The sequence below is a fragment of the Coenobita brevimanus genome, chromosome 23 (genome assembly GCF_032717465.1).
Source record: "Coenobita brevimanus isolate Jiangsu-jjx chromosome 23, ASM3271746v2, whole genome shotgun sequence".
Taxonomy (NCBI): Eukaryota; Metazoa; Arthropoda; class Malacostraca; order Decapoda; family Coenobitidae; genus Coenobita; species Coenobita brevimanus.
This window is the reverse complement of record NC_136976.1, coordinates 57,039,786-57,056,180: the sequence shown is the minus strand read 5'-3', so window position 1 is coordinate 57,056,180 and position 16,395 is coordinate 57,039,786. Positions and strand designations below refer to the sequence as shown.

General features: G+C 38.8%; 1 protein-coding gene across 1 annotated transcript in view; it reads left to right on the top strand.

The window, feature by feature from the left end:
• The first annotated feature begins 217 nt into the window (after positions 1 to 217).
• The window catches only part of CBP (sarcoplasmic calcium-binding protein), a 73,110-nt gene continuing 56,932 nt past the window's right edge, over positions 218 to 16,395 (top strand). Inside the window, exons 1-3 of the mRNA XM_080267018.1 lie at positions 218 to 274; positions 10,491 to 10,604; positions 12,666 to 12,800. Of these exons, the coding sequence (XP_080123144.1) occupies positions 218 to 274; positions 10,491 to 10,604; positions 12,666 to 12,800 (306 nt within the window). The remainder of the gene's footprint in view (positions 275 to 10,490; positions 10,605 to 12,665; positions 12,801 to 16,395) is intronic.

The following is a 16,395-nucleotide window of genomic DNA, read 5'->3' as shown; positions in this document are numbered from 1 at the left end:
TATTATTAAGCAATGATTTGTGGCACTGGAGACAATGCAAATACAGTGGTAAACATAGCTGTAAACCTTCACGCACTCCTTCACTACGATGACGTCTAGTTAGTTATTCTTAATGCTTTCGGAATGCTTCATACACTTAGGAAAATTTCCGAACTGGAGGGCTAATTAACCTTCATTATTTTTTGCAGTACGAGAGATCTTTCCTAAACTGAGAAGCATGTCCGGAGGCAGCAAGAACAAGCGAGTAAGACGTCGTGGTACTGAAATGGTTAAGGTATCTATTGGTCCATCTGAGGGTTGTAGTGCATGAGTATTTAGGAACAACAATACCCCTGCACAGTTTAGGAAATTTATGTTCTTTTCAGCTGTCCGGGAACTTGGTGAGTGAATGTGTGTGTGGCCTATTTCACAGGGCATATTGTTGGTTGGTTCTCCCATTGTCATATGTGTTTTCCTCTTTTTCCTAGCGTTTTGGACTATCTCACCCTACCTACAGGTTAGAAAAAGATGTGATGATGATGATGATGATGATGGTGACGATGGTTAACTCCCAGTACATGTAGGAGAGACAGTGATAGCTTTGTCTGTTTGTAACTTAATCGGTCCACATAAGACACTGCTTGAAGTCGTAGGAACCCGACTCATCATGGTTGGAACATCTCTCATTTGTATTCCAGCTAACGCCGGGCATGTTATTCAGGTGAGAGTGAATAACAGTGCCGAGTGTTGATTTTGGTTAGTTTACAGAAATATTAACACCTTCAGTTAGATAACATCTTCTGTGTTTTACTCCAGCTACCACCAAACGATTTTATTCGGCTTGGACGAGACAGTAGGTAGTGAAATTATTAGCAGCAAAAACCATTAACCCAACCCCTGTGCTACGAGGTCGGCCCTTAGATGAATAAAGGAATCTGGTTGCGAAATGAAGAGAGAAAACTAAATAACATTTGAATATTCCTATCACTCCCAAAGTCTCCCTTACGCTGATTATTATTATTATTACTATTATTATTATTATTATTTTAAGCCTGGTGGTAGACAGAATAAAAAAAATAAAAATAAAGGGTTAATGCAGACCTTTTCTAACCTTTTTCAGTACAAGGTCTTCCTGCAGACCAATGAAATGGTCTGACGGTTGCCAGAATAAAATGAACTCGAGAGGGGAATCCTAGAACACAGGATCGCCGCATCCGAACTCGGACCTTGGCTTGTGACTTGGCCTTATATCCATCTGGATTAATATAGAATCACTTCTTTCCATCCCCAAACACAATGTATGTGCAATTTTTGAGCCAAATCCGATCATGAATCGACGAGAAAACAACACCGCATCCTGAACTTTGACCTTGATTCATGACCTATAACTTCCCACTGATCTGCATCAAAATCGAAAGCTCTTCCTAGACCCACACACAACGTATAAGCTAATTTGTATCCAAATCGGACCAAACAGTTGGTGGGATATTTTACTAACACACACACACACACACACACACGAACAGCCGGAGAGAGAGGACGTCCAAGGCATCGCTCCTGACCTTGAGTAGTTTCAGGAATTTTGTCTGTCCTGTCTCCTAGGGTCTTTCTTTAAATTTAAAATAATGAAAGTTGGTAGACTACCAAAAATGTAAAGATTTGTTGGCAATAGTATACATGAATGTTTGTGGCTTATTGGTAACAGCTGTTTAGGTACTTGATCGGTACGTTAAAGATGGCCGAAAATGTAAACAATGAGGGAATGGAATTTCAAGGATTTGATGCTAATACTAATGTCATGGACCTAGTGAAAACATTAATTATGAGGATTAGTGAACTCGAAAAAAAAGTAGAGAATCTAGTGATAAAGGATGTGTCAGGAAATACGGAAACCACCATACAGAGTCTAATCCAGTCCAACGAAACAGCCAATGAAGAGATTAAGAATTTGAAGAGGGAGAATGTTGAACTGAGGAGGAAACTTGAAGAGAGTACTAATAAAACGGAGAAGGTGAGTAATGTACTAGAAGAACACAAGGCAAAGTGGGCTACGTAGAAGAAGAACAGAAAGAAGTGGTCAGCTTAAGAGAGATCATCCAGGAAGAAAGGGAAATGAACAAGAAAGAAATGGAAGAAAATGTAGTGAAAATACTGAAGAAAAAAAGAGAAAATAGTGAGAGAAACTGTAGAAAGGAACAGATGTGTGATAGTATTTGGAAACAGGGAAGAGGAAGAAAAGGTTAGGTTCGCAAGACTCGAGAGAGACACGAACATGGTGAGAGGAATATTAGGCAAGATTGACCCCGAAGGAAACAAGTGGGTAAAAGAAATTGAGGAAGTAAGGAGGATAGGGCCTTATAAGAAAGGGGAAACAAGACCAATGAGAGTCAAGTTTACATCAGAAAGTGTAATAAATGAGATACTTAAAGTGACCTGGAAATTAAGCAAAGAGGCGGGGATGGAAAATATTATAATAAGAAAAGATCTGAATGAAGAAGAAAGAGAAGCTTTAAAATCATTAAAGGAAGAAGTAAAGGAAAAAATGATAAGAGGACAGAGGAAGAACGTAATACTTTTTTTTTGGAGAGTATTGGATATGAAAGTAAGGAAATGGTATTTAAGGAAATAGAAGTGAAGGAAATTAGGGGGGATGGTTGTGAAAGATCAGAAGTTGAGGAAGTGGTACGGACAGAGAGTAGGAGAGGAGAGGGTATTAATAATGTCAAAAATAATTTGAAGGTGATATATACTAATGTTGATGGTTTCATATCGACAAGGATCGAAATTAATGATTTCTTGAGAGAACATGAACCTGATGTCATGTGCTTTGTAGAGACCAAATTAAGAGAAGATATTGATGTTCATTTGGGAGATGGTAAATACAAACTGTGGAGAAAAGACAGAAAAAGAAAAAAGGGAGGAGGAGTGATGATAGCAGTGAAGAACAACATAAATGTAGATACTGTGGAAATGGGAGAAGGCAGGGCTGAAGTGATATATATGAAATTAGAAACTGGAGAGAATGTTAAGAGAGATATGGCGGTAGTGTATGTTCCCCCAAAGACGAGAGCATGGAAGGATGACGAATACCATGAGTTGTTGTCAGATATGGCTAGCTACTTGCAAAAAATAATTGAGAAAAGCAATAATATAATTTTGGTGGGTGACTTTAATTGTAAAGAGGTGAACTGGGAGGAATGGTACTGGGGAGGCGGCGAGGATTCGTGGGGTACTATGTTATTAAATATAATAATGAATAATGTGATGACGCAGTGGGTCAAAGAAGAGACACGGTTTCGAGGTGAGGACACACCAGCAAGGTTAGATTTACTGTTCACCAAAGAACCTGATGTAATAGAATCATTGGAATATCTCTGTCCTTTGGGAAAAAGTGATCACGTGGTCATTGAGTTCCAGATGTTAATAGGAAACGTCGAGCCAAGAGACGAGCTTCATAGACAGGGAAGATACAACTTTGGCAAAGCAAATTTTACAGGATTGAGAAACTTTTTTGAAAATGCGGATTGGAGAAAATTCAGAGAAACAAGAGAGATACAGAGGAAGTGGGATATCTTTCTAGACCTCTATAATTTGGGAGTGGAAAAATTTGTACCAAGAGTAAGAGGGAAAGAAAACAGGAAAAAGGAGTGGTTTAATAGAAGGTGTATGATAGCCAAAAAAGAGAGAGATAAGGCGTGGAACAATTGGAGAAAGAGAGGTAACGACAGAACAAAGGAAGAATATAAAAGAACAAGAAACGAATACACAAGAATACGTAGGGAAGAAGAAAGGAATTTTGAAAAAGGTATAATTGACAAATGCAAGGATGAACCCAAACTGTTTTATAGATTTGTTAATGGCAAACTGAAACAAAAGGAAGGAATCACCAAGCTGAAAGTAGATGGAGAGGTCTTTAATGATGCGGCAATGCAAGCAGAAATAATGAACAAACGTTTCCAGTCAGTTTTCACTAAAGAAAAGGAGCTTGTGGAAGGGGAGGGAGTGATTAGAAATGTTTCGGTGATGAAAGATATAAAAGTGGAGGTGCAGGAAGTGTATAAATTACTGGAAACTCAAGATGTAAGGAAAGCCCCAGGACCTGATGGAATTTCTAATTGGGTACTGAAGGAATGCAGAGAACAACTGGCGGATAAAATTCACAGCTTAATTGTATGCTCACTGGAAGAGGGGAAAGTGCCAAAAGAATGGAAGAGGGCAAATGTGGTACCAATTTACAAGGGAGGAAACAGGGAAGAACCCCTGAATTATAGACCAGTGTCTCTAACCAGCATGGTCGCAAAATTGTGTGAGAGAATCCTGAAAGACAGATGGATAAAATATCTGGAAGAGATGAATATTTTGGCTGAATGTCAGTTTGGATTCAGAAGTGGAAGGTCATGTGTTTCAAACTTGATGAGCTTTTACTCAAGAGCGATTGATGTGGTACAGGAGAGAGATGGTTGGGTGGATTGTGTGTACTTAGACTTAGAGAAGGCCTTTGACAAGGTACCTCATAAGAGACTAATGTGGAAACTAGAATATATAGGAGGACTAAAGGGGGAAACTTCTGGAATGGATGAGAGACTTTTGAGAGACAGACAAATGAGGACAGTAATAAAGGAAAAGATGTCTGGATGGAGGGAAGTAACAAGTGGAGTCCCTCAAGGCTCAGTGTTGGCGCCAGTAATGTTCCTGATTTATGTAAATGATATGGTAGATGGAGTGAACAGTTATGCGAGTCTGTTTGTTGATGATGTAAAGATCTTGAGGAAGATAGAGGTTGAGGAGGATTGTAAAATACTGCAGGAGGATTTGGATAGGATACACAATTGGAGCCGGACGTGGGAAATGAAATTTAATGTAAAGAAATGTAAAATATTGGAAATGGGTAAAAGTACCAGGAGACCATCACTGAATTATTTTTTGGGTAATGAATTAATCACAAAAAGGAGAGAAGAGAAAGATTTGGGAGTGCTGGTCCAAGATAGTTTGTCACCAGAAAAGCACATTAACAAGATAGTTGGAGAGACTTATAAGCTCTTGACTAACATAAGAGTAGCATTTCATTATATGGATGAGGAAATGATGAAAAAATTGATAGTGGCCATGATCCGCCCCAGGTTAGAATATGCAGCGGTAGTGTGGTCCCCACACAAAAAGAAAGATATAAACAAGATTGAGAGAATACAAAGAACAGCAGCCAAGATGGTCCCCAGTCTGACAGACCTGTCATACAGAGAGAGGCTGGAAAAACTGGATTTGCCTTCGTTAGAGGAAAGGAGAAAGAGGGGAGACATGATTGCGGTGTTCAGGACCATGGTGGGAGTAGATAAAATTGACAAAGAAGATCTGTTTGTATGGGATAAGAGAGCAACAAGAGGACATGGAATGAAATTGAAAAAGTCAAGCTGTTTGAAGGATATCAAGAAATATAGCTTTCCTTACAGAAGTATAGACTTATGGAATAGCCTGGACAAAGAGATCGTCCAGTCTAAAAACATAAACGAGTTTAAAGTTAAATTCGACTTATTGAGAAACAGCGACGGAAACCCACGAGCATAGTACATTCCGTGTATATCACAATTAGGTATATTCTTAAATATTTGGAACGACTTAGACAAAGAGGTGGTGCATGAGAAAAACATTCATGTGTGTAAAGGTAGACTTGATAAATGTGGATATGGAGACAGGACAACACGAGCATTGCTCAATTCCTGTATACTACAAATAGGTAAATACAAATAGGTAAATACACAGGTACTTACAGTCGACATAAGAATTTCGTTTCAGACATCCTTTTATGGTAAGAGGCTACAAATCTTTTTAGCGCACGAACTTGATTTTAAGCCATTCAGTAAATAACAATTATATACAGTTATTTAAAACACACCCCTCACCTTTTGTACCATACAGTGTTACCAGATCATAGCTCATATCGTACAAGGAGGGCTGAGGAAAATTTCTGCTGTCGACCGTACGTACATAGAACCCAACTCAGTCACAATAGCTTTTTCATCGGCGTTGCATGTAGATGATACCGTATAGAAATTAGTAATGAGGGTAGTTTGTAACCCCTTCAATTCAAGATCTTCCTGATGAATAAAATTACGTCAATTGCTGTAAGAGGGGAAAAAAAAAAAAGTCAATACTAAATAGTCTACACATAAACAGTTGCGTGCTGAATGCAAAGGAAGGAAGGTAATGATCCATGCGAAGAAAGTAGGAGTCAAGGTGAGAAGCTGTGAGCCGAGAAATTGCAAAATGGGGACGTGAAAGAGAAGTCATGCCCAGGCCTTGTATGGAGGTTGAAATCAGGGTGATGTATAGTGCGTGTGGAAAGTGCTTCGTGTTGCAATGACGGTGTGTGTGTGTGTGTGTGTGTGTGTGTGTGTGTGTGTGTGTGTGTAAAGGGGGAGTATGTTTGTGTGAGAAGAGAAACTGTATGTGCACAGCGGAGGGGGGAGTATCGTCGGGGCAGAGGTGAAAATTGAACTGATATTGAACGAACTCTTTTTTAAATTTTTTTCGCAACTATATTTTTTTTTACAGGAAGAACAGGAGACGTAGGGAGATTGTACACACTCGTTCTTCGTGGGGGGAAGGAGGGAATTAATCATGTGCTGATCTGTGAATCACGTGTACCGTCCTAGTTGGTCTGAGTAGGTTAAGCAGGATTTTTCTCAGCTAATACAATCACCAGGCATTAACAAGAATAAAATGTCCAAGTACCGGCTGTTGTGGGATGTAAAAGAGAGTTTATAACATTTTAAGTGAATAGTGGGTAGATTTACTTGGACCTTAGTAAAATCATGTGGCATTAACAAGAATATCATAACCAGATTCAACCATCTCAGTAAAGGAGTTATATCTGGAAGGTTCAAGTAACAGCGTGAAATACCTTCAGTTATAGACACACATGCATCCAGTGAACGAGGCAAGGAAAATAGAAGCAGCGTTAAAGGATTTTTTTTTTTTTTTTTTTTTTTTTTTTTTTGAGGGAGGGGTGAGACATACTTATATCTGAAAAAAACAGTGAAGACACATACAGGAGAGCAAGAATAATACCGTATTTTACGATGAGTCATGAAAATTGCAATTGTACTCTCTCTCTCTCTCTCTCTCTCTCTCTCTCTCTCTCTCTCTCTCTCTCTCTCTCTCTCTCTCTCGTGTGTGTGTGTTGTAGGGATCACAGAACGTGATTTAGGTACACCAGATGGCCTTTATTATCAAAACAGGCAGTGCAGTATGGTTTATAATTTATATAACAGTCAGACGGCTTGGAAGGCGCTTGTTAATCTCTTGGGTGTTTACGAAGTGTCTTTAGGCCGAGGACGTCTATTATGACTTATTGTTGTTATCAACGGACGATTTTGTTCGATTCGTTTATTTTTTTTATTTTTTTTAACAAAAGGAGTTAGATAATTAACCCCGACACCACTCTGGCGTTCTCCTAAACTGTGTAATATCGTCTGGTGGTAGTAAGGATGAAGCAGAAGACACGCTGTGGTGGTGAAGGTGTTGCGAAAAAGTAGCGGTGCCTATAGTAACTGAGCTGAAGTGGCAGTACTCTTGACACACAAAGGAAGGACGAGAATACTCCTCCATATATGTATGTTTAGTTATGCAGAGTGAAAACATGCAAGATTGCGAAAGTTGCAGAGCTGACTTAATCTTAATTCCTTCGGTAAGATGACGTCTTCGTTGCCTTAAATTCTTTCTGTTTCCATCTTATCCAGCTTGGGCGAGGCTCCGAATAGGGGCGTTCACAAACTGTGGAGTTAGGAACTCGGTCAACTACTTGCGACTTGCACAGCCATGTATTTTCTAAAATCCTTTTCATGATATTTAGTGATGAAGAGTACATAAATGTTTCAATACTGTAATCACTGGTTTTTATACCAGTTTTCTGTATATGATTTACTAAGTAAAATACTGCAGCAATTACTAGACTGCATAAAACAAGTGGTCCGTTATCCGTTAGCATTTATTATCACAATATTACAAGTCTCGCTGCATGTTTAATTTGAAACACTTATCATTTAGTTATCAGAGAGATTAATGTTTCATCTGGCAAATGCTGAAGAGAATGTACCGACCATACTTTATAATAACGGCATAACTTGTGAAGGTAAAATCATGCGAAGACAAAGCTGCCGACCAGCAAGACGACAGCAAAACTTGGCGCGGGCGTGTGCATACAAACTTCATCCGATTCCCATAAATATTTTGCAACCAAACGACTTCATATTAGTTTTATGCATATATCTGAAAGCGTTATTTGATTAAAACAATATTAAAAGACATGACTGGAATGCAAGTAATCGTTTTTAAGCTATGAAGACGCTGAGGTTGTCATTATCGTACCCTGGCAACCTACCATTCAAAAGTGCGTCCGATTTCGTATCATATTATACACGAATCATATTATTATGCACGAATATAATATACACGAATACTATTATACATAAACATACACGAATCACATGCGTCTCATAAATGAAATCAGACGCACCTTTGAATGGTAGGTTGCCAGAGCACGATAACAACCTCAGAGTCGCGCCCTGCGACTATTTGGTGACTCCCTTCAAATTTATAATACTGAAGCTTCCTTCCCTCATTTTGTGCAAATATTTTCATAAAATTATATTATGAACGAAGAAATAAAGGAAACACAAAATAGTAGTTTAGTTGACCTCATTTTTATTTTTCAAATTAAGTGATCAGGTAATGATTGGCAACTTTTGGAAGTTTGTGAACGCTCCTATTAGAAAGGTTATACACAACCTTCACTTGACGCATTCTGTTCGATGATGTGTTAAATTGTACTTGCTCCCTTCAGACGATTTTTTCAGCTCAAAGGACTACCCGAACTGGGAGGGTTTATATATATATATATATATATATATATATATATATATATATATATATATATATATATATATATATATATATAACCCATTGGAGCCCAGTGTCCGGAATATTGGACAGAACTGGGATTTTTCAAGTCTTTATAAAGTAGGGAACCCCCGGGTAGGGACTTATGAGCTTCGCGACCATGAGCCGATAGGCGGAGGGCCGTACGCTTAGTACCCTCCCAGTGCCATGCCTCACCCAGCACCCCTGGGATCCAATGGGATATATATATATATATATATATATATATATATATATATATATATATATATATATATATATATATATATGTGTGTGTGTGTGTGTGTGTGTGTGTGTGTGTGTGTGTGTGTGTGTGCGCGTGTGTGCGTGCGTGCGTGCGCGCGCTTCCTGAATCCTCCCAAATTAAAATAACAGTTGCTTGACAGCATTAAATATAAACTACAAAAAGACGTCATCCTGCGGGAAGAGACTCTTTTTAGTCAAATCGTGTGGCAGTAGCAAGAATAAGATACAAAGATCTCATCATACAGAAAGAATTATGTGGATAATTTAGAGGAGGAAGAAGTGAGGAGAGAACATTAATCGTTTCAATGGAAGGTGTCTCTCCTAGATGGAAAAAATGATCTTGTAGTGGCAGGAATTAAAAATTAAACAATATTACTGAAACGTTTAGTGGTCTTTGACAAACCTTTCACTACACGAATAAAATGACAGGGAATACAAATTAAAAATAAGTGATCGTACTAAAGTTACTGAATGACTAGAAGTACAGTACATGGATAATGAAAACATAGATAGATAATTAGCCTAGAGCAGGAGAGCACATTGCTTGATAGAAAAGTGTAACCAGTTTAATGTAAAGGTAAAAATCGATGTATCAACAATATCTCTACCATCAGTGCTTTTGACGAATAGTGAATATAATCGGTGTATTACCTACTGGAATATAAGTGTGAATATGTAACCTTTCAGCGGCCTTAAGATATGAGAATTGTTAATCAGCTACTCATATTCTGGTTGCCATCAGACAGTTTTATTCAGCAACGGAGTGGCTCACCGTCTCCTAGACGGTTTAACTGCTGAGATTACTTCCAGAGGAAAGTCGCGGAAATCGTTTGCTGCTGTCCTGAATGATATACCAGTTCTGCATTTAGCACTGCTCTTGTTGTTGTTGTTGCCCCAAATTTATCAATTTGTGAAGCAGGTGGACTACAAACTGAAACTGCTCATCTGCAGTTCATCCTTCTCGTTGCCAGGGACAGGGAGTTGAGGGATATTTGTATAGTAAGTCAAGTCGTCCGGCTATATCGGTGCCATCACGTGAAGGCGTTCCTTTCCAGCAACTTTCCTTGCAGTGAAAGCGTTTCCGGTTCTTTCGATAGAATTAAATCCTTTAGTTGTTAGATTAGTGCTGGCTGTACAAAAATAGTCCAGTGTTAACCTGAGTAAAACACCGTTCCCATAACAGTAATATGTACGTGTAACATGCCTACTGCTTTATTTGTAGTCCATAACCGAGTAGGTTATTTTTGGATTGATCTTGTCATACTTTTTTCTTCTATAACACTTTCAGTGCAAATGAATGATAACAGATATAGTGCTCTTGTAAACACCAGGCTGCACTCGGTGGCTGCTATATTGATTGCACCGCGTCCCACACCGAGAAAGACTGGGACTCAGACCCTAAGGCTGATGACATAGGTCAATTTGAACTGGCTCTGGTATGCAAGGTGTGCTGAGTTACAAACGTCGGAAGGGTTTCTTTAGGTTTTTCCCATCCCCCTCCCTCCCCCCCCCAAAAAAAAAAAAAAAAAGAAAAAAAAAGAAACTGGTCATTTCCGACGGAAATGACCGTGAAAATCTTAGTTATATAAACAGATAATAATAATAATAATAAAAAGACGACATTGATTAGGGGCTGAAAGCAAAAATTTAATGCATTATGTTCTCAGTGGGAAAGAGGGTGAAAGGCAAAACATGACATTTAGTGTTTGAGAGAGAGAGAGAGAGAGATCGTTATCTGATACCGCCGTTTGTACCAAATCTGTACTCACAAGCACTGAATATATATATATATATATATATATATATATATATATATTTATTTATTTATTTATATATATGTATGTATGTATGTATATTGTTACATAGCCTATGATTTCATCATCCTTTGTGTAATTTTAACGCACAGTATGCTGCATGTTTGATCACGAGCGTGTTCTGCCTCAGTTCCCCCCTTCTACCGTTATAGTAGAGTAAGTCGTCATTTCTGTTGCTGAGTGCGGGATTGTCAACTCTTTGTCCCCATGGCTTCATTTGCGCGTCCTTCTTACAAGTTGTATCAAGCTCTGCTGGCCCCTATATAATGAGCTCAGTCTCTGCATCATTGCCACTTAGATCTGCTCCTCATTTTGTTCACATCTCTGTCCTCCCCTGTACAGATATTATTATTGTGAGTGCTCAAGAAATCTCCAAACATCTAGCAGCTGTGTGTAATTTGAGTATAACTGTTGTATTTTTTCTTGTACTGTATAGCATAAGTTTAATTTGTAGTTCTAGTGAAGTTTTTGTAATTCATGTAGGGATCTTTATATCCATCATTTTTAATAATATTTTGTATCTGTAATAATTTATCTTGCATTAACTGAGCATTACCCAGTGTTTTCATTTTATCAGGGCTAACTTAGATTAATTTACTTTTGCTAATTTCGTGTTAATAGAGGCTATTGCAGTTAACCATATATTTAACCTGTTTTTTGCCATTACATTATCCTTATGAGTCCTGAATGTTTTGTTGTTAGTTTGAGCATTAAACTTTAACTTGTAATTTTACCTAACTCTTTTGTTTTGAACCTGGAACTTTACGGGACAGTAGTGACTCTTAGTATTCTCACTTAAAGTGTACGTTATCTTTCTCTGTTCCATAACAATATATACAAACTGAACAACTACCACAGTTTATCTGCAACGATCTGAAATAAAATAACTTGCTGGGGTATTTAACGAAGCAGGCTATATCAAAGATGCATTACAAGTATTACTAGAACACTCCTAAGACTAATACAAAATTCTTCATGGTTAGTAAACAGAAGTGTGGCGTACACACCTGTTTTGATGTACCGTGTACTTGTGCAGTGCATTACAAGGGAATATAGGTTTGGTTTCCAGCTACTGAGGAGACCCACCACATCGCCCATGCATAACACAATACAAGAGGGAGATTAGCTCCTCTGGGAGGCTGTAGCCTGTTTACACTCCTTTGGGTCTGTCCCTGATTTAGCAGAATATTAAATATTGATAACGTCATCGCACAGAAGGGGTTGTGCATCGTTACTACAGCAGATTCTTTATTCTCCTTATCGGCGTACTCCATTAAATGTCATGCAGCTCAGTGTGTTTGTGCAAACTCGCTCTTGAATGTTAATGTTTACTCTCTTTGGGAATTGTGTTGTTATTTAAATATATAACTATTGTGTAGTATGTTGTTGTGTAACTGTCCTTTGGTTAGTTTGGTGTGAATGTGTAATATGTTGGTGTGTAACTGTATTAGGGGTACACTACAGTATATTGCCAGAGAACATGTTATGGCGCTGCATATTGGTGTGAAATGTGTTGTGGTGCACCATATAAGCATAAATGTGTTGTAGTGTAGTGCAGTATATTGGTGCGAAATGCGGTGTGGTGTAGTATACTGTTGTGTGTGTGTGTGTGTGTGTGTGTGTGTGTGTGTGTGTGTGTGTGTGTGTGTTTTATGCAGGATGTTGGTGTATAAAGGCGTTGTTGTGGTGCAGGTTGGCGTGGTGGGTGTGAGGCAGTACGGCAGCAAGACAGCCAGCGTCAAACGCCACAGCAGATCCTCGTCCTCCTCCGATTCTTCTGACTCCGACCGTGGCTCCGGCTCCGGCAAGCGAGGCAAAGGCAAATATGTGAGTAGTACAACTGTTCTTCTTACGTTGTAGAGATAAACCATTCTGATATTTGAAGGCAGCGCATGAGTTCAGGTAAACAGACCAGGTGGCCAGGTGTCGTGTCAGTGCTGAACAGAAACTGGAGGAAGTTTTGTACTGCATGTATTTATTAAGAAATAATTATAATTGTTGCTGGAATGTAAACTAAGAACAACCAATAGCCTACAGGTCATGGACAGTGACTAGATTTTTAGGAACGTTTGTATTCAGCCTGTCCCATTGTCAGGTTTGGTTCAGCGGCAACATCCTGCAGCGGTGAGGCAGTATGGCAGAAACAGTCCGTGTGACTGTTTAGTATTCTCCCAGCATAGCAGTACGAATGGTCACTAACATTTTAGAGTCTTGCAGCAAAACAGAACTTGCCGTCGGCTGGTAGCAAGAACAAAATATATAAGACGTCATCACACCGAAAGGCTTTTGGTTTTATGTAGAACCAACCAAGTGCTATAAAAACCAACAGAAGTTGTTCCTTACATGGAGAATGGAACAAAGAAAGCCAAAATCAAGATCGATCCATTTTGATATATAGCACGCTTAAAAGAATGGAAATGATAGGATGCTGGAAGGATGGGATGAGGGAAAGTGGAAACTTACAGTGGTATACCGATGCATAAAGGTAGAGGACATATAGTTAGCCCTTCACTTGGTGCATTTCATAGTACTCAAGACTAGTTTAACCGATACACTGCTAGTACGATTTTGTTTGTACTATCTCCAGGCAATTTTATTAAACTTTGGACAAATTTATCGGAGTAGATGTGTTAGAGATATGCTTCATTAAACCCTTAACAAATAGGCTGCTATCCTACACTGAAAAAAAAAAAAAAACATGGTAACATCAAGAATTAAAAAAGAAAAAAAAAACTATGCCATGGTAGGTTAGTGAAACCATTAATACCGGGGACCCCAACGGTGCGAAAGAAAGTATCCATTACACCTGAGCTAATTACAGTACCTGTCCTAACATTTCCGTTCATACCGTCCGTTACCCACCCCTCTCCATGTGCCGGTAGGTGGCAGTGTGGGTATCAGGGTGTAGGTAGGTGTGTATATAAGTAGAATGGGTGGGTGGATTAGTGACTCGATCGTCTTTTCACACGAGTAAAATAAGATGCGGATTTGCTCTTCGGCCCGAGATCATTTGTAGTTTATTTTTCTTGATGTCATATTATTTAGTTCAAACTAGGAAAGATTTCTGCTACTGAAGATGTAAACTAAGACAATAGGTAACTACTCAGATTCAAAGTCTCCTCGAAGATGAATGAAAACCTCTCCTAGGAACAAGGATGTAATACTTTGTCGTCGCAGTGAATGATTTCCATAAAGAGCAATTCTGTTACATTTCACAAATTCTGATTTTCATGTTAGAAGTCACCTAGGTACTCCACAGGCCACGATGTAGATGCGAAGGGGATGTAATATAATGGGGTGGAATTTGCACCGCTGGAGTTGATTGTGGCTACCGGCTCTGGAGTTGCAGATTCCCCAGTAAGCAGTTTCTACTCTGCGCTTATTCCTTGAGTATTGATACTTCTGGTACATTATTAATGGACAGTGTTAAGCAATATCCTTTATTAATGTCAAGAAAAATGGCATTCTGACCACGTGTGAGTGAGGAGCCATCTTAATATCCACTTGACCGGTGGTTATATCGGTACCAGTACGGTATATTACTTCTTTTATTTGAGTTACATGATAGGCACTGCATAGGTCTAGTGGTACTGCTGTATATTATTTAACATTAGCATCGTTTCACAGGCCAGTAAATATAGAGTTCTTAAAAAAAAAAATGTTAACACTTTCATGGGACTAATGTTGTTCACGCAACATTATTAACAATGCACCAAACCCTGATAAAAAATATATATATATATATATATATATATATATATATATATATATATATATATATATATATATATATATAGTATGTTCATAGTTTCGAAGAGTAAGATGGTCTAAATGTGCATTCTTTACTCTAAAATTAATCTCTTTGTCATTGATGCATCCTATATCTTACAGATAGTTTTTGTTAGTTGTGCTCAGAGATTGTATTGCCCCCATGGTGACGATTATCTGATGTAATTTAGGTTCGAATTTCTTGAACTGGTGGTATAGTAATGGGTCCAAAATGGGGTAATAGTACGCCAAATAAAAGTTATTATAACTGTTTGTTATACTTGGTACTGACTGCTACACAAGACTCAGAGAGAGAGAGAGAGAGAGAGAGAGAGAGAGGGGGTCATTTTTCACCAGTCTTTATTCCTTGCATAGTTATCCTTACTATTAGCATGTCTGATAATCTTTAGAGATTAATGATTCCATTTGGGTAAGAAATTTTTATGTAACCTTTATTCAAGAAGTTTTGAGGATACAAACACGATTATTTAAATAAGATTGCCTGACGCACTGAATGTGCTGTCATGCATTCTCAAATGGGCGCTAAGATTGGGAGGGAGGAGAGTGGGGGCAGAAGGATAATGTGAGTTGTTGGGAGAACTGTGCTGGTTCTGCGGAAGGATCAGACCCCGAGGCCCGTAACGTTCCATAGCACAAGGGCCCCAAGGTCTCTCTCTCCCTGTGGCTGAGTGAGTGAGGAGTTTAGGGATGCGGGTGGGTGTGAGTGGGTTATCGGTTTTGGGTGAGTGACGCTGTGTGCGGGGGTTTAGGTGGGTGAGGCTGAGTAATGACAGGTGTTAAAATCGGATACAGGATTACAGGGTGTAGGTGAATGGGAGTCAGGGTGTAGGTGGGCAGGAATAGGGGTGTAGATGGGTACTGGAAAGCAGATGGTTGCGAGAGAGGAAGAGTACGTGGGAACAGAAATGTAGACGAGGAGAGTGGAGATGTGTAGTAGTCTACTAAGTGCGTACGCACGAGGATGTATTGCTTATCAACACTGCAAGTGAGAGGTCATCCGATACCACAGAAATGCAGAAGAGAAAGAATAATAAAATGAATAGGAACCACAGCTAAAATCAGACAAAACAAGAAACTGTGCCAAGGCACAGCAAACCCGTCCCCGGCAGTCATTTTAGTGCTGACATATAAACACAACAGGATATCTAGTAAAATATGTCACATATCAGATCTGGAGTAAAATGGGTGAAAATTTACGATTTTATGCCCATCTGAAATTTTAGGCCCGACTCACATGATATTGACCCCCCTATCGCTAATTGGGGGGTGACCCCCGCCCCCGATGTAATGGACATGTTATAGGATGCAAATTTGAAAGATGCACCTTTAGGTTTTGGTTTCATGTGGATATGACGAAATTGAATTGTTATGGCGAAAAAAACTATATATATATATATATATATATATATATATATATATATATATATATATATATATATATATATATATATATATATATATATATTACTTTTTACAATTTTGAGGTCTACAGGCTCGGCCTTGGCCCAATTTGGCCCAAAATTTAATCAGGTGATCAGAAGGCCGTAGCCCATCATCCACATAATTTTAGTCAAAATCGCACCAGCAGTTTTCGCGTAAAGTTGTTAACAGACAGAAAGACAGACAAACCGAG